Source organism: Octopus sinensis, linkage group LG1 (genome assembly GCF_006345805.1).
Source record: "Octopus sinensis linkage group LG1, ASM634580v1, whole genome shotgun sequence".
NCBI classification, from domain to species: Eukaryota; Metazoa; Mollusca; class Cephalopoda; order Octopoda; family Octopodidae; genus Octopus; species Octopus sinensis.
In genome coordinates this window covers 73850971-73871269 of record NC_042997.1, presented here as the reverse complement: position 1 = coordinate 73871269, position 20299 = coordinate 73850971, and the positions used below count along the sequence as shown (strand labels likewise).

Sequence of the window (20299 nt, the reverse complement as noted above, 5' to 3'; positions counted from 1 at the left end):
CCTTTTTTTCTGTCTCTGTCTCTCTCTCTTTTCCTTTGTGAAGGCTCAGTAGGTGGTAGCAGATCTGAAGAAATAATGTTTATGGGTGCAGAGAAATGTTTGGTTCTGAAGTTTGATGACTAAAGCAGCAGCAGCCGAAGGAGACGGCAAAGAAGAAAGAAGAAGAAGAAGAAGAAGAAGAAGAAGAAGAAGAAGAAGAAGAAGAAGAAGAAGAAGAAGAAGAAGAAGAAGAAGAAGAAAAATAAGAAGAACAACAACAACAATAACAAAAATGCAACACATCTTTTGTGTTGAACATAACTCATCCCATCTTATCTGGGGAGACGAGTGAAGTAGGTTACTTTTCCGAATGTCCTGCCGTAGCTTAAATCCAGTATTTCGGGTTCATAATTAATGAGCATGGTAGTATTTTAAATTCACCTCGAAAGAGAAGTGGTCAGTTGTTCGCGGGGAAGTAGAAATGCTAGTGACTGCAGATATGTATATGTGCATATGCGTTAAAACCCGATGATGCATACATAGGGATAAATTCAAATATGAATTAGAAACAGCGCTAGTGTTGTCAACATGCTTATGCTCAAAGTATATGCTCAGGTTGTTTGCCGGTAGGCTGCGAATTAATGCTGTAGAGATGACTCTCAAAGCGCCGGGTATTGTTGCTTATGAATGGGATTTGGGGTGAATTGTCTCGCCTGTGTATGACTTTCAGGTATTTTTTTTACACCCAGCTCTTTGAGAGAGTTATCTCCGCCGTGCCATGTTCAGTCCACCATCAAACAAGCTAACCGCTTGCATTGGATATGCTGTCTTGCATATAGTCATGTGCAGGTTATTCAGTGCGCCTCTGATTCAGTTCAGGCACGTGATGCTGATAAGGCACAATAATAACGAAACATCGATGTCCATCGCTCCTGAATGAGATTTCAGGAGTTTTAACACACGGCGCTTTGAGGGAGTCATCTTCACTGCTTCAAATTGCAGCCTACCAGCGAACAAGCAAAACATATGCATTGAGTATGTGTGTTCGATAATGTTTACAACACTAGCACTGTTTCTAATCATTATTTGAATACACACACACACATATATATATACACACATGCTTGTATGTATGTATAATATACATGCATGGTATCTTGGGCAATGCCTTCTACAGTAGGCTCGGGCAAACCAAAGCCTTGTGAGTGGAATTAGTAGATGGAGACTAAAAGTTATATATAAAGTTAATCCAAAGAAGAAAACAGAAAAAAACACAGCAACGCGAGGACGTGGAACAATTAAAGTATTATTTGACGCTCAGGAAAGAAGGGAAGGAGGGTTTAACGTTTCGAGCGGAGCTCATCGTCGGAAACAAAGGAGAAGGAAAGATCCCGAGAAGGGAAGACAGAGGAAAAAAATTTTTTGCTGGTGGTGCTCAAGAGATCACATGTATATATATATATATATATGTATGTGCGCTCGCGCATGTATATGTATCAATGTCTTCGTTCCATTAATTTCTATTATCAGGAGTAGACATGTGGCCTGGAGAGTCACTGAAGATGTCACAGTATATGTGACGGAAAATTTCAGATAAAGGACACTAAAATAAGAACAATAAAAAAGCTGAACGAATATATTGTGCGTGTGTTTATTTTGCAAAATAAATACGACGATTACGAAATATAACAATATCTGTTTCAACTCACAATTTAAAATCAGGGATCTCGCGAAACAAATACACAAATGTGTGTGTGTGTGTGCTTATATATATATATATATATATATATATATATATATGAAAAAACAAGTTAAAATAGAAAATGCTAAAATAATTTTATAGTGAACATTTCAGTACCGGTTTAGGTCATTTTGAGACCTTTTCAACTGTAACGATTAAATAATTAAATTTAGAAAAATTAGAAGAAAAGTTTTTTTAAAGGAATATTTCTATAGTAGTGTTCAGATATAAGTGGCATTCTGCCTTTCTCTGACTCCCTTGCACTTGTGTGTTCGAGGTCGTTGTGAGTTCTTGGTAGGGTGGAAGAAGAAGAAGGCTGATGAGGAGAGGGGGTGGGAAAATCTGGGAGTGCCCTGATGGTCGTATTTTGAATGGTCAGTGGCGGCTAGCAGTCACAGTTCAATTCAGGAGAATATTTCTATTGAAAAGCTTGTTTATGGAATTTGCGTAGGTGTTATACTAAAAAGCATTAGTGACAAAGTTAAGAGGTAGAAGGTGGAGAAGTAGAAGAAGAAGAAGAAGAAGAAGAAGAAGAAGATGACGATGTTGATGATGTTGATGATGAAGAAGAAGAAGAAGAAGGAGAAGGAGAAGATGATGATGATGATGATGATGGTGGTGATGATGATGACGACGATGATGATGATAATGATGATGATGAAGAAGAAGAGGAAGAAGAAGAAAAAAACAGAGAAGGGAGAATATGAATGGGTGAAAGTAGTGAGGTGTTGTATGACTTGAAGTTGGCATGTTATGGAGTATAGCTGTGATTGGGGCTGATTAGTAATGGATTCTTTGGAATGTAATATTTGTGTGTGTATATTTCTTTTATTCTAAAGTTGAGGTATATTAATTGTTTGTCTGTATTTTGTAATAAAGAGAGTTTCTTTACTTATTCGTTGTCTCGAGGTTGTATCGTCCCTAAATTGAAAGAGGGGGAAAATCCTGAAGCTTGGTGTTTTTTTTGTTGGCGCAAGTATCTATGTGTTGGCTAAAAGCTATTTTTCTGTTTTGGGGAATTTTTATCTGGGATCCGTGCAGGGCCATTCGTTTACGCAAACTATTTTTTGTTTGGCCTATGTACTGCTCTTGACACCCGGAGCAGGTTAGTGAGTATATTAGGTTCTCCGAAGCACATGTGAAGTTGCTTTTCACTGTAAACCGTTGTCCCTGTTTGAAGGAGAACTCTGATTCCTCAATTAGATAGTCGAATATCCCGCAATTGGGTCTTCCACATTTTTTTACTGTCGGCTTCGGTGTTGAAGAGTGAATTCGGGCTTGTGTTAGGAGACTTTTCATGGATTTAGGCTGTCTCTTGCTTTTTATGATCGTGTGTGTTTGGAGGATTGTGTTCATTCTGTGGTCTTTTTTTAGGAGGGGTATGTTGTGGAGGATGGTGCCGAAGGCTTCGTTATTGAGAGGGTTGTGTGTGGAGATGCATGGTAAGGCTTTTGGTTGTAAGTTTTTCTTTGATTTCGGATGTCTCAGTTCCTTGATGTTAAGTTGAATGCACTTGTCAATAAGTGAAGGTGGATAGTTCCTGGTGATAAGGGTATCTTTTAGTTCTTGTAGTCGTGTGTCTCTGGTGTTTGCGTTAGAGACTATAGTGCATATCCTTTTTGCTAGATTGAAGGGGATATTCATCCTGGTGTGTCTGGGGTGGCATGAATTGAATGGAAGATATTGCTTAGAGTCTGTAGGCTTATAATATATGTCTGTTTCTATTATATTATTAGCTTTCTTAATGAGGATATCGAGGAAGGGGAGTTGTTGCTGGCTATATTCCATCGTGAATTGGATGTTTACGTCCAGTCCGTTTAAAATGTCCTGGAATTCTATGAGTTTTTCTATATTTTTATGCCAAAGAATGAAACAGTCATCTAGATATCTCTTCCAGTTGTTTTCTATGTAGATGGAGAAAGGGCTGCCATATCTTTCTAGAACCTTACGATACAGACTGATCTCTAGATATCCTATGACTAGGTTGGCAAAGGAGGGGGCCATTCGTGTACCCATCGCAGTCCCCGATTTTTGTCGGTAGAAGTTGTCATTGAAGGCGAAGAAGTTATTTTCCAGGATGAATTTAACCCCTTCTATCACGAATTCTTTTTTGATGCGGTGTGGTAGTTCGTTGGCGTGATTCTCTAGCCAGAATTGGATTGCCTCTAGTCCTAGGTTGTGGGGGATATTGGAGTAGAGGTTGACTACATCGAAAGATACCAGTATGGTGTTTTTGTTTATAGTATTCGGTAGGTGATTGAGCATATCTAAGTCGTTTCTTATATAGCTTTTGACATGTTTGAGGAGTGGTTTTAACAGGGTGTCTAAAAAGTTACTGAGGCGGTGGATTTCGCATGCGGGACCTGCTATTATGGGTCTCAATTTGAGGTCATTAGGATTAGGGACTTTAATTATTTTGTCTGTAGCTATCTTGCATGCGTTGCTTAGTTTCTCACTTTTATACCGTAGAATTGGCTGGTTTTACTTGTGAAATTGGTCATATAATCATATTCTTTGTCGGTGAGCCCTGCTTTGTATGGGTTTAACATGGATTTTAGTTCCCTCATTATTTTTTGTTGACTGTAGTTTTGTGCCTTTTCATAGTATGTTGTGTCTTCCAGCATAGAAAGTACCAAAGTTATGTAAAATGTCGTATCCATTAAGACAACAGCACTCCCTTTATCGGCCTCTTTGGTTGTTATTGTTTTATCTTGTTTTAATTTGTTCAGCTCAGCCCATTCTTTTTTGCTGAAGTTTGGTTTGTGTTTTTGTTTGTGCATATGTTGATATGGGTAATTTGATATGTGGTCACAGAAATCATCAAGTGTTTTGTTCTTACCTTTCGAGGGGGTGTAGTTAACGATTCGTCCTTGTTGTATTTATCGTATAGCTCCTCAGTAAGTCTTAATTTTCTGCAGAATTCTGCGATGTCTTCTTTCATTTCATTGTAGTTGGGGTGTTGTGGGGTGGGTGTAAACTTGAGTCCTTTGGATAGTATGTTTATTTGGTTTGCTGTTAGTTCCTTGTGAGTTAGATTGATAATTTTTATTACTTTTGGTTCCTCCTGCTTGTTTGGTGCTATCTTGTGTCTCTGTGTTTGCGTATTGGGTCTAAAAAATGAATGCGGTGGTTGGGACGGTAGCTATTATATAGTTGTTCTTTGTTGATGTTGGGTCTCCTGTTGTAATTTATGGTGTGTGTTCTTGGAACAGTATTGAGGAGAGCATCCCGATATCCCATATTCGGGTGTGGTGTTCTAGGAGGCCTTCGTTGGTAATCATTGCAAGTGGTGTGGGTTTGTTGTGCATGGTTGTTTAACCGGTGGATGGGACGAAGATTTCGTTGGTAACTCTTTTGGGTGGGGATAAGGTTGCAGTGTCTATGCTGTGGGCGTTGATTTATCCTTTCTATATATATATATATATATATGAAATGAATAATTGAGATTCAGTTGAATTAGGTACTTAAGTTGAAGCACCAAGTCAGTCCGGTATTATTCGCACAGCTCGAATAAGGTGAATAAAATCAAAATAAGCAACAGGATATCAAGAAGTGATGCAATACAACCGTTTTAAGCGGCTCCATTTAATTGAACAATGCAATCATTACATCAATTTAAATGCAGGGCTGTCATCAGCTGCACAAATAAATAGAATTCTAATCAGTCGGACACGTTAATATAATTTTACTCAGATACTTTATCCTTTGCTGATTCTTGGGTTATAATTAATATATAAACAGCATGTTTATCTTTCCAGTATTCCATAAGTAAATGCCCAGAGCAGTTTTTATAGAAACCACCTAATAAGTAAATAATTAAGTACATGAATGAATATTAAACTGATTCTATGTAATCTTTCCTTTTTAATGTTGAAAATTGATATATACATATATATTATATATATATATATATATATATATATATAAACATTTTACTTATTTTGGTTATGATATCATTTTTGATAATCTTAAATTTTATATTTATACAACATAACAATATTGTTTATAAACAATCACCCATAGCACCCATGATAAAATTTCCTCTGTATTAACATCATAGGTTTTATTAGCGTCTTGCCCCTTTAACTGGTAATTAACATCATGATTTAAAGACTTCTCATACCCAGCCTCCTTTATAGACAGTTACTTTATACCCAATTTACAATTTACTACTCTTAAAATCTTGACAATTTTTATGACCATACCTAGCCATGAACTGTCAACTCACTCTTGCCCTTTATTCCAAACAGACACAATTCTCTAGTCTTAGATTTAGTAGTTGATAAAAAGACAAATAAATTAGAAATGAATCACAATCCTTTACAAGTTATGACCCCAGTAAGCTTCATGCCTTTCTTGGAAGTGTAGTATATTCTTAGCTACAATAGCGACAGCATGGATTTCTTCCATCTTCTTGCAGTGTTAAGGTATTTGAGAAAAGTTATATTAATGTGTCCGACCGATTAAAATTCTATTTATTTGTGCAGATGGTGATAGCCCTGCATTTAAATTGATGTAATGATTGCATTGTTCAATTAAATGGAGTCGCTTGAAACGGTCGTACTGTATCACTTCTTGATATCCTGTTGCTTATCTTGATTATATATATACATATATGATTGAACTAAATTCTTAGGAAACTAGTGGCGGTCTGTGTCGGGAAGACATGTATTATTTGAAATAAACGACAGAAAGAACCCACTGATATGTGTGGGATGGAATGTCTTATGTTTCTGGTAGTGTCCTTTTCCATTTTAGTATTGCCAAGAGGAGAATAACTAAAAGGCATCATAACTTTACATCCTCTTTGCTTGATTATCGGGCTGCAACTTATGTGGAACACAAAACTACATGAAATTTGTTCGTTGACAGGATGTTTTGGGAGAGAGAAAGACACTGGGTGAGAAAGGAAGAAGTAAATTGAAATAAAAAGAAACAGTGAAGCTTGTGATGGTGAGGTGTGTGTGTGTGTGGGGGGGAATTTGAGGTGAGAAGGTAGATGAACGATAAGAATGGGATTACTGAACTTAGAGAATATGTTGGGGTAAATAGAAAAATTCTCACTCAAACATGTCAGTGACATAGTTCCCAGTGTCTCTTGTAATACACACACACACACACACACACACACACACACACACACCACAACACGCATATATGTAAGTTTTAAAGTAGCATTATGCAACGGAAGTTTCGTAAAGCAAGACAGAAGACCAAGCCAATTTCGCAGGAAATCCACTCTTGCTATCAGAATCTTATGCATGAGTGATCGTTAGAATATCGGCTTCAAATATCTTTGTAAAGAGAAATGGTAATTCTATCAACATGTATAATTTCAACGACTTGTGAGTTATTAAAAACTGTTATGCCTATATTTGCATTACTTTTAGTATAACCTTCGTACAAAATATAACAAAAGAGTGTTTTAATTCGACCTTTTCAAAATACTAAATTATTTTATCAAATCTCACTAAATGCTTTTACATAATTTCGAAAGTATTACAGAACAAAATAACAGAAGAATAATTACAGTTCATTTCCATATCGATAATGGTGTAGTTTTGTGTGTAAACGCATTAGTATCGAAGTATCTATTTCATAAAAAAGTTTTTCACAAAAGTTCAAAAGTGATCTAAAACAGAAGCGAGAATAGTTACAAGTTGTTCCATAATTTCAAAAGCAATACAGAACGAAATAAAACAAGCATAATTTTAGGTCATTCCCATAACGATAATTTAATCGAAACCATGAACTAACTCTAGTTGCTACAAATGAACAACTTATAGCTCTCTGTATACCGTTTCCTAAAGACAAGCTCATCTCAGTTTATGCTCCATTGCTTGATGCCAAAGACAATGCGAAAAAACAATTTTACCTACAACTGAGTAGTGTCATTTTGAAAGGACTGCTAAAAAATAAAATTCTACTCTTAGGATATTTCACTGTACCAGCCGATATGGGAAGATAATACCAATAACGAAGATATTGTAAACTGTAATTCTAAAATGCGTCTCTTCCTTGATCTCTGCACCGGTTATTCTTTTTTTTACAATCAGTTTCGTCATATCACCCGATTTAAGATCACTTGGATGCATCTTCACTTCAGAAACTAGCAAATTCTGGATTACACAACCATCCAATAACGTGACAAAGATAGATATCTTCTTCACCCGAACGGCTCCCAGTGCTGATGACTGCTAGGCAGAATTCCATTTGTTTTCATACGTCTGAAGATCATTATTTGAGATAAACCAAAAGATAGTTGACGGCAATACACTTCAGAAACAGTTTTCAAACAACTATTCGCGGAGAACTCAGTTCCAAGCCCCTATATGAAGAAACGCAATCAATTCGAAATACTATCATAGGGATAACAAAAATGTCTAGTTATAAAGAGGTGTCAAAATAAGTTTCATGACAACAAAAATTTAAATATTTAGTTTTTGGATTTGGTTTGCAAGATTCTTTATATGAGTTCGTGTGTTGAAGCATATTCTGTTATGTCTGGGAACGCAGTGTAAATAACGCACAGAGTAAAGACTATTGAAAAGGTTGCAAGACGCAACGAAAATTTTAGGAAAATAAAAATAAGTGGAAATTTTACCAGTATGTTAAGGCACAAAAAGAAAATGACTCTCCCCAGACACAACAAAAATAAAAATGTCAAGCATTTTATCGATGTCACACCATCATAACCCAAGATGTAGACTTCAAAAGATTTGTTACAAAATATTTAAATGCCAATGTCAAAACAATTCAGAGAAATACAGTACAATTGGAGGCAACAATTGGAGCTTCAAACCCAGTGGTGTCAAAAACTTCATTACCAGAAGGAAATAAATTCACGGACCTAGTACGAATATAAACATATAAGCCTCTAACTTCAGAAAATACCAACAAACTGTCAGACCCACAAAATATCCACGGAATCTGGAATGAACATTTTATATCGATACTGAATCGTGTCCAACTATGTATGAATATACAACCATGAAAATACTCAGTTCAAGATAATGCCCGCTTGAATTACTGAAATTTTGGGGACAACCTATGGAAACCAGGATTTTCATTCTAATTTTAAAAGTATGAAAAGAACTGTCGAGTACCACGGATGTAGTTATGATCGTGAGAATTATCCTGGAATAGTAGTAACGCAAAAAATATTTGCATGGCTCCAGATCATTGCGAATAAGGTTAATACTTCTCGTCGCACAATCTACATGATTTTCTGCACAAGACAACTGCAAGATAAAAATTGAGATCGACAGAATATATATATATACGGGAAAATTGTGGAGGCATATGGCTTAGTGGTTAGAGTAGCAGACTCGGGTTCGAATCTCAGACTGGGCGATGTGTGGGTTTATGAGCGAAAAACATAAGCTCTACGTGGCTTCCAGCAGAAGGTAATGGCGAACTTCTGTTGACTCTTCCACCACATCTTTCTCTCACTCTTTTCTCCTGCATCTAGCAGCTCACCTGCGACGGACCGGCGTCCCATTCAGATGGGGAACCTATACGCCAATGAAACCGGAAAACCGGTCCTTATGAGCCAGGCATGGTTCGAGAAGGAACAAACAATATGCAGAAAAAAAAACGGGAAAATGTTGAAAATGCGTAATTTTTTTATATACATAAATTTTTTGTGAAATTAAAGCAAGTTTAATTTTTTAACGTAAAAGGAAAAGAGTTTTATTGTATGTTTTTAAATGCATGAAAATAAAAACATAAAGTACATTTTCACCGAATAAATGTTTCCGTAATTTTGTTCAACTGAAAATATATTGGTGTGCGTATTCATAAGGTAAGTTTGACACATATAGTACAGGGTGTTCAAAAAGTCTCTCGGCAGTAAGTATTTTATTGCAAAATAAATATTTATAAGATGGTATAAGACTACAAGATAATATATTAGACTTTGCAAGATTTTAAAAACACTTTATAATGTGTTGAAGGTGTCGTCCTCCATTTTCAGTAATAAGTTGATTTTTCTACACATGTTTTGAAATACATCTTGGAAAAAATAAATTCACTGCAAGAGACTTTTTGAACATCCTGTACACGTGTGAAGGAGAGAAAGGGACAAAATAGGATCACTTGTTACATCGAGTCTTGTGTAGAAAAAGGTTTTCGTCTGTACATTTGTGTGGGGGTTACTGTGAAAAGTGATTTTGTAGTAGAAGAAAAAAATCATATTTGACTGACTACAATCCGTGTTACACTGATCTTCTGCTTTTCAAAGTTTTCGGGTAATAGTTTATATTTAAAACCATGTGTAGATTAATGAATAAGTAGGCATATCGCTTATGGTATTTCCAAAACAAGAGACATGCACGCACATAGTGATTTCATTTGACTGAGATCAAGTTCAGCGTTTTTAGTGAGATAATTCTCCCCTAAGCTTATCTGAATTGTTGTATTTAGCAGAATAACCTTCTAAATGCTTACTGAATACAAAATATGCTTCTAGAAAGATTCAGTCAAAATAAAATGTTGTGGCCATTGACATTTCAAAACAGAATACACGAATATCTTTTTCCCCCTCTTGTATAAATTTATGAACTTCAAAACATGGTATTGGACATAAGAAGCAACTTGATACAGAGTACAAGACTCCCAGTGAGGGAACGTGCTAGTGGGACTGTTGTTCCTTTTTTGCTTCAAATTGGTGTATATTGTGTATATCTTTTACATTAATCCCTGAGTTGTAAGACAGTAAATCTCTTGTTAATTGGATTGTAACAAGAAATATTTTGTTGGAAATATAGAAAGTATGAGTTGATGAGAGCCGAGTTGAATATTCATAACTTAACGTCATGATTTGCATTAGGCTTTTACACTCTTCAATGTTCATGGCCGTTTATTTTGTTGAAAAAGATATTTTAAGAAAAAAATAATTTCACTTATACCACGTCGAAGTAGGAATTTTCGTAGAGGTAATAAAAGTTTAGTTTCAAATGGCGTAAATGCAAAGCAAGTATAACAAAAATAAAGCAAGAGCAATAAAAACAAAACCCTCATTAAAACAATAATAAGGAATTTCTTTTAAAAGAAATGAATATTAATTGCAAAATTTCCATTTTAGAAACATCCTTGTAAATAAAAGAGAATGAAAGAGACGTTGTCTCCAAAGTGACTTGTTCAGATATATCCCAATAATATAGAAAATAAATATCGAAGTAAAATTTAGGATATATATTTTTCATGTACAGTATCAATACAAAATATGATATTGATTTTTCCGGTGAAGATTTCACTGAATTTATTGCAAAAAATCTGGAAGACGTAGACGACTGTGTTGTAGAAGAAAAAGGAAGGACAAAAGTTTAAAGACGGACTGCCAGAAAATTGACTTTCTGCAGACAAATAGAATTTTTATATAGATATCTTTTCATTTAAGACTAAAACTGTACGGCGTTTATATTATATTGAATTTATGTAATATTTAGTTCTAAATTTGACCCAAAGCCACAGGGAGTGTGAATAGTCGATACAATCGAAGCCAGTACTTTGCTGGAATTGCTTGCAATAATTCACTTCGACTTTGTCCAATATAGCCCATCTTAGTAAACTAATTATTGACAAACATAGACATAATGGAAATGTTACCACATACTATTATAGAGAATTGTGCACCCACCAAAAACAAAACAAAACAACCCCCTAAAAAAAAAACAGTATAAATCTCTTTCTGAAGAAAAAGAAAAGAAAAAGTGTTAGAAATAATTAGTTTACGTCATCTATCGAGCAGACATAATTTTTAAATAGCAGGATGGAAGTGGGAAGTGGGAATTTTTAAATGGCAGGATGGAAGTGGCTGTCGGTGAGAATTTTTAAATGGCAGGATGGAAGTGGCTGTTGGTGAGATGCAATTATAGACATGTATGTATTTTAGCATATCTAAATGCCTTATTCTAACAAGACAGTGAGCAACCATAGCCAAACGGAAATATTTGAACTGGCTTTTAATTTCTAAAGATCATAGTGAAGGCAGTATATATAGGGTCTCCTAAATCTCCAATTTGCTAACAGCAATAACAAGGCGAAGGCACCGCTGATTAACAAAAAAAAAAATACACATTTATGTTTAATAACATTTTCTGGGCAATTTGTGCTTTCAGAGGTGTTAAGTATGTTTTCAGAGGTATTAAGTGTATAATCATAGCAAGCTTCCGATAGGGGGATATTGCGTGCCACTATACACGAGAGAGAAAGAGAGAGAGAGAGAGAGAGAGAGAGAGAGAGAGAAAGAAAGAAAGAGAGAGAGAGAGAGATCGAATCCGAAACCATATTGTTGTTAAGCAAACCTCTCAATGACTGTGCTTATTGCGGATTTGTGGATTTCATTTTTATTATTCACATTTCTCGTCTCTCTCTTCCACAACCAGGAATTACTGTTATTCAGGTAAAAATTCACCCCTACATACATCTGATGTATGTTTCAGTCGCCAACAATTCGAATTTTTCGAATTGCCAACAATTCTTCGACTACTTCTTTCTTCATCGAGGACATCGATCTCCTTGAAGTTACTGTCCTCGATGAGATTCGAGAATCCTTAACTATCTACAATAATTAGTTTCATCCCATACACGCATTTCTGTGTAATGGTAACTCTGTCACAGATGTGGCAGAAATATCAGACTAAAGAGAGAAACAAAATAAAATTATTGGAGAATGTAATTATTAAAACAATGATTTAATGACATTCAAATGTAATGAGGGAAGTGAGAACGATAAGTGAAGCAGCGACACTAACTAAAGTTATTTATTTATTTCCGGGGGTACTTTTCCTACTCTCACCCTGGCAACACGCTTGCCACAGTATGTTGGCAAAAGTACACACTCCTACGTCTTTATGGCTACAGTGGAGTGACTTATCGCTTCGTCTTCTGTCGCGAATCGCACCTCCACTGTGCCATACTTTCTTCCTCTTGTGATAAAAGTGGCGAACTGCTTAATTTCATTTAAGCACTCTTCAATAGTTTCGATAGTTGCAATTTCAATTTTTCTCGATGACACCTTCACTGTTTTAAATATTACAGTTCTTTTTGTCACACCGTTCGTTAAATGTTCTGGTGGCGTTAATTTAAAAGTATTGCCTTCTCTTTTCAACAATTTCTCACACTCTTTTAGCTTCTTCGATTCTACCTTTACCTCACAAACCTCAAAAGCGTCAGAGTCCACTCCTCAGCCATTTGCTGCCGCATAACTGTGGCCTTTTGCTGGTCCAATTTCCATTCTTCTCTTCTTAGGTTCCCCCATAAATGGGAAGAAAACAAACACGTATCAACAAGCTCGTATGTAAAAATAGCAATTTCAACAATCAACAATCGTAGGTACACCCACGAGGAGAGACCTTCAACAAATATACTTCAACAGTTATACTGTTATTCCACTTCTACGGAATCACAAGGATTTTAACTAGAAAAACAGCCTGCTACGTCCTCTAGTACTTCACGTACTTCTCTTTACTTATAGTGACTAGGTTATTCCATTCATCACGTGGGAGGGGCGTACCATTATTACTAACTCCCTACAACATCTCTTTTAAGTTTTTCTTAGGAAGTGTAATTTCATTAGCAATAGTTTTTATTATTATTCACCCCACCTCCCTTTTAGAGCGGTTTTGTTTCGTACAATTTAATATTTTTTGCTCTTGTCATCTATTTTCAGGAACTCTGTAGGTTTTCTTTTCCTCTCACTTGTATGCCTAGGCATACAAGTGAGAGGAAAAGAAAACCTACAGTGGCGTTGGTATTTGGAACGTATCGTACAACCATACTGTCAGTTCTGTTAAGGTTATTTCTACAGAAATTATAGAAAAATTATAGATGAGTGCTGATGAAGGGGCAATCCCCCCCCCCCCCGCCGAAATATGGCATATACACTCATTATCCATTTTTATCACCGATCTCATTGTTTGTTTACATCTGACATCTCGATAAGAAACGTGGCAGCAAAAAATCAGTGCTGGCTATAATTTCTATAGAAATAACCTTAATTAAATTATGTAAAGAGCACTGCTAACGCAGTAAGACGCGGTGTTGAATTATAAATACATTTAATATACTTTATAGTATATCATGACTGCATAATAAAATTCCACATGCCTACAATTCTTTAATATTTACATACCAACCCCAGGAATGCGTTTAATATGTAAATTGGCATATCCAATAACTTTACATTGCTGTATGCGGTGGCTACGTAAACAATGTGCTAATATAACTGCTAATAGTAATTATTTTATTAACTGGTTGTTGAAAATTATTATCCACACTTTTAACATGATACAGATAATTTGAACAAGTACTAAGAACTAAATCCAATACTTACGTTTAGAAGACCATAAATAAATGGATTGTAACACGAGTTACTCATTGCCAGCCAGTTGAAGCAAAACCAAATTATGTTGATATATTTATAGCTGTAAAGAAAAACATAAAAATTATGCATCCATAAAAAAATACATGTATATTTTATAAGTGATTTTTCTAGACTCTTATTGAAGCTGCTCATAGAATTTATAAAAGATAGAGAATATTCAAAATTTTTTAAACAATTCATTAGATAACGTTTCATATATAGTGTAACAGTGAGTTAATTCTATGACATAGAAATATGATAAATTTGTTTTATTGTATTTTATTGATTCTATATACATTTTTGTCTATTTTCGAATAGTTTTACATAAAAGTTCATTCCTTATTAACCATTTCTGACAATTTCAAAACACCGGATCCTCATTAATGCAACCAGACATGAACGTTTTCTAATAAACCGATTACAAATTAATATTATATTCAATAATAGTGAGAGCAGCAAAATTAAATTGTTATTAAAGGCGTCTAGAAACTCAATCCATACAATATCTTATCTAGTTACATGAAAAGCGTCAAAGTAACGTTAATCCTTCCAAAATTTCTCTATTATTTTTCTCTCCCACTGTATTTCTCCATTAGTTTGTGCCATCAGCTGCATGTGAACGTGTGTGCAGGCGAATATGTGTATATTTGTGTGCACCTATGAGTGCGAGGGTGTGCCACATATCTGAACAAGATAGCCAGAAGTGACTAAGAAGACAGTTTTCCTTTTTAGAAGTCCTAACCAAATTTTACCTTGCAACATGTTAAAATAATATATTCTTCTAAATTCAAATTACCTGTACGCTCAGTAAAGAGCAATGACTTCTGGGCACACCTGGCGTATTTTGAAAAAATCGAATACGATGTTCAGTCCAATAAGGGCCGATCCGAAACCATCACGTCTCCTTCCTTTGATTTCTGAAATTTTGTCATCCAAAGCACGCACACACACACACGCACACACACGTGAATGTATGTGTATTTGTGAGTGTATACATGCATCTTTCCTTCCTTCTTTCCCGTCTATCTCTCTGTATATATGCATGCATGTATGTATATATATATATATATATTATATATATATATATACATAGAAGTAAATAAATGGCACAACGAAGTACCGATATTTACTGGAAAATAGCGAATGTAATAAATACGACGCTAATGTATAGCTTCACTGCGTGTGTGCAACAAACATGAAAAAAATTGTCTTACCTCTAGGGAGAACATCTGAAAAATGAAATACCTAGAAAGGGATAATGTGGTACCGGTTTCAGATTCTTCAAAATATGTCTGCACACATATATTTGATTTATCTTCATCAGCCACATATACCTCGACAACATTTCAGATGTTGCCACATCCATGCCAATATACTCGACTGAACGCCAAAACGTTGACAGAACGAGAACAGTGAAGAAGCTTCAATGAAAATAGCAATGCATATTTTGAAGAATCTGAAAGCGGTACCACATTATCCCTTTCTAGGTATTTCATTTTTCAGATGTTCTCCCTAGAGGTAAGACAATTTTTTTTCATGTTTGTTGCACACACGCATTTTTGCTAGTACATACGCAGTGAACCTATACATTAGCGTCGTATTTATTACGTTCGCTATTTTCCAGTAAATATCGGTACTTCGATGTGCCATTTATTTACTTCTATGTATAATTTTCCCTAACGGGCTATTCTTTACTGGAATGCAATACTCTAGTATTGCATTACTATTTTCATATATATATATATATATATATATATATATATATATATATATATATATATATATATATATATATATATATATATATATATTCAGATGAATATGGTACTTAAGTTGAGGCACCAGAATTATCCAAACAATTATCCAAACGGTATTATCCAAACAATTTTAATGTAAGGTGATTCAAATCAAAATAAGCAACAACGATATCTAGAGGTAATGATTGAATTGTTAAATTAAATGGAGGAGCATGAAACGATCGTACTGCATTACCTCTGGATATCCTTGTCGCTTATTTTGATTTATACATGTATATATATAGTCTGGCCTAAGCCATATGACACAAGAAAATAAGACATTTACACAGATATATAATCTCTGACACTAATATACGGGCATGTAAAACAATAAGTGAAAATATGGCATATTGTATGCAATCATTAATAGTTGCCATTAATTGTGGTGTAACCACATCTTAAGCAGTTGCCCGAAAATGTCACCACGGTTTTATCTACGGATGAAACATGACGTTGTAGCTAGGACAATCTATAATGAAATCCGTTGGAAGGATAATCCCGAGGACAAAGAAATAAAACCCCACAATATGGTAGAAGCTATAGCCACTCATAATGAAAAGGAATACTGGTGGAATGTACCAGTAAAGACCCCAATAAAATTTAAGCATAACAGATTTGATATAATGATTAGGGACAGAGAAGGGAAACCGTGCACGGTTGCGGAAATTAGCTGCCCAGCGATATGTTAACATATAGCTGAAGATCAGTGAAAAAGAGAACAACGATGCTGAATTATTGAGAAATCTGCAGTTACTCTATCCAGAATACAAGTTCAGGTTTATAACTGTAATTATTGGGGCCCTGGGATATGTAACACACTGCCTAAATACCAATCTTGAGAAATTAGGCTTCTCAAAACCAGAAAGGAGAAAGCTACAGATTCAATCCATCACTGGAACTGCAAAAATCTGTAAAACTTTCCAGACGTTTATCATTTAAATATATATGAGCATATCTAGATATGTAACTATATGCATGAGAATACATACATAAAACATACAAATCAGCTCATGTGTACATACATACAAGCAAAAATACCTTGTTGATGATGATGAAATTCAAATGATCTAGGTTAGAAACCGGTCCTTTCTCTATTGGAAAGAAATCTTGAAATAAACTGAATAATGGCACACACACACACACACACACAAACACATATCAGAACTTCCTGCTCTGGCACTGCCAAGACGGAATGGCACCAATGTTTAAAGCGCGAAAGCATAAGGGAGTCCTGGACATTGACTGATGAGGAAGGAGCTGCGAATTTTTCGCGTATCATGTTTTGCCTAATTTTCCATTTGTCCTGTTTTCGTCATGATCCCCTTTGTTGTGTTTTTTATCAATCATTGATATATATATATACACATATATAGGGAATTAGAGAGAGAAAGAGAGAGAGAGAGAGAGAGAGAGAGCGAGATAGATAGCTATGTATGCGCGCACACACACACACACATATATATATATATATACATATGTATATTCATATATACATGTATGCATATATATATTCATATATACATATATGCATATATATATATACATATATGCATATATATATACACATATATACATATATATATACATGCATATCCATATATATATATATATATATATATATACATATATATACATATATATCCATATATATACGTATATATACATACATATATATAATAATAATATTAGGGAATAAATTATTATTCCAACCTTACACGTAATATTCAGTCTAATAATATTAAATCGAATTTCGTAATATATAATATATAATATATGTATATTATCTGCCGGCGAATTACTGTATATTACAGTATATAATTACCTATCTGCCGGCAAATTACTGTATATCCAATTTCTAATGAACTTGGATATGGTTTCTTATATGATTTTATATAATCTTAATTCAGTCATTAAACGCACATAGTCAATGTACTAGTACTTACTTTTATACATTATATTATTGTATTAATTTTTATTGTTCAATTTATACTTTATTTGATTTTAGATTAATATTTTTAGGATTAATATTTTCTTTGTATGATATTTGATTTTGTATGTTATATGTCTCAGAGCATGGTTTTGGACAGGTTCTTCATTGACTGAGTTGTGAAATGGTGGTTCGTCTCTAGATTAGTTACATACACACACACACACACACACATATATAAATATATAGGACGGACTTCTTTTAGTTTCCGTCAACCAAATCAACTGACATGGGTTTGGTCGGCCGAAGGCTTTAGTTGAAGACAGTTGCCGAAGGTGCCATGCAGTGGGACTCAACCCAGAAGCATGTGGTTGGGACACAAGCTTCTTTGCACATAGTCACCCCCGCATGTATATATATACATGTATATATATATATATATATATATATATAACAAAGTGGAGTTGTGGGGTATATATATATATATATACATACATAGATATGTATATAATTAATTGAAATAACTTCTCTTATGTAATTCAATAGTGAAAGACATTATCCATATTATATAGAAAAAAATTTAAATATACTATAATAAATATTATTCAAACAATCACTAAATTAAATAAACATTAAATTGACTTGCTAAATTGAATTTTTCCTGTAAGTTTGGAATTATATTTCCTACTATTATTATTAATAATAATATTTCTATTCATATTTATAACTAACGCTTGTCGATTGTATTTAACTCTCAATTTCGTTAGTTATGGAACTTACAGGTAAGATAGGACCAGTATTTTGGAATTTATCTTTGAAGGATATTCCTATATCATCTAGAAAAGAATATATTTCCAAACTTATTAGTAATGAAAAAAATTTATTAATAGGATTAAATGGAAAACCTAGTACAATACTTGTAAAATATCTAATATTAACGATGTAGAGAATACTAATTATATCAATACAAAGTTTAAATCGAGAAAGAAACCCCCGTATAATAGGGATATACAGGTTTTAGAGGATAATATTTGGAAGGTGGTGAAAAATATTAAATTTCATAGATACCCAAATCGGCACAATGAATATTTAAGAAATCTAGCTATGAGAATAAAAGAAATGCGAAATATGGAAGGAATTATAGTACAATCAGATAAAACTAGGAACATGTATAAACTAGATGTTAAATTAAATGATAATCTATTAGAGAAAGGAATAAATTTAAAAAATATAAAATTGTTCCTGAAAATACTCTTTATAATATAAATAAGGCCTCAAAATTAATCATGAAGAAATATAGGTTAGATAATAAACCTGAACCTTATGTACCTATGCACCCTAGAATTACTTTAAAAGACCATAATGATAATTTTTATTCTGACCCAAAAGTTAGATTTATTTGTGCACGTAAATCAGATCTAGGCAAATTAAGATCATTTTAGATAAATATACTAATAGATTAAATGAACTTAATTATCTAAAACTTTGGAGTAGTACTAATGATACTTTAAAATGGTTTAATAATACTAAAGATAAAAATAGATATAAATTCATTCAAATAGATATAGATAATTATTCTTCTTCTATAAATGAGATTGTACTCAATAAGGCCCTAATTTATGCAATGTATAAGATTGGAATGACTTAAGATGAAGTTAATGTAGTTAAAGCGGTTAGGGAATTGTTGATTAGATATAATAACAAATTGTGGGCTAGGAAGGATACTAGAGACTATTTTGATATACCCATGGGGGCACCCAATTCCGCCCAGGTGACTGATTTAGAATTAGAAAAATTAAAGTTGGAGGGTGGATTATATAGGGATGACCTTTTATTACTAAGAATTGCACCAATAGAACACTAGAATTATATAAGAAGAAACTATATAGTTTTTTTTTAAAAGATATGGATTAGATATTACTATATATAAAGAGAATTATAATGTTAATTATTTAGATGCTAATTTTAATTTAATACCAGGTAAAAACCAACCATTCCATAATATATATGAAAACCTTAGATATATTAATGCTAATAGTAATCACCCTACCCCAATTAAGAAATCGTTGATAGATAATATAGGTAAAAGAATATCGATGCTTTCTTCTAATTTTGAGATTTTCCCAAAACACGCGCCTTATAATAAAGAAGCCTCGTGAGAGGCGGGATATAATAATGGTATTAAATTCTTTAATAATTATATATACAATTATGATATAAAATATTATAATATAAATGATCCTTATGATATCTATAATAATAAACCTAATATTAAGAATTATGATAAGTTTTATTAGGTAATTATGGTTTTAATAATATGTATTATGATAATACAAAAAATAAATATAATAATAGACTAAAAGATAAGAATAAATTTAATTCGTTTAATGATAATAATAAATATAATATAATAAATATAAATAATGTTAATAATAAGAACAAAATTTGGTAGACATAAGTTAAGTTACTTATATAATAAGTATAGCTAA

General features: G+C 33.7%; 1 protein-coding gene across 2 annotated transcripts in view; it reads right to left on the bottom strand.

Moving 5' to 3' along the window:
• LOC115213353 (neuropeptide Y receptor type 2-like) overlaps positions 1-20299 on the bottom strand; it is a 365606-nt gene that overhangs the window by 19324 nt on the left and 325983 nt on the right. For both annotated transcript variants that reach the window (XM_036501952.1, XM_036501963.1), the window contains one exon: positions 14058-14148. In XM_036501952.1, the coding sequence (XP_036357845.1) occupies positions 14058-14148 (91 nt within the window). The remainder of the gene's footprint in view (positions 1-14057; positions 14149-20299) is intronic.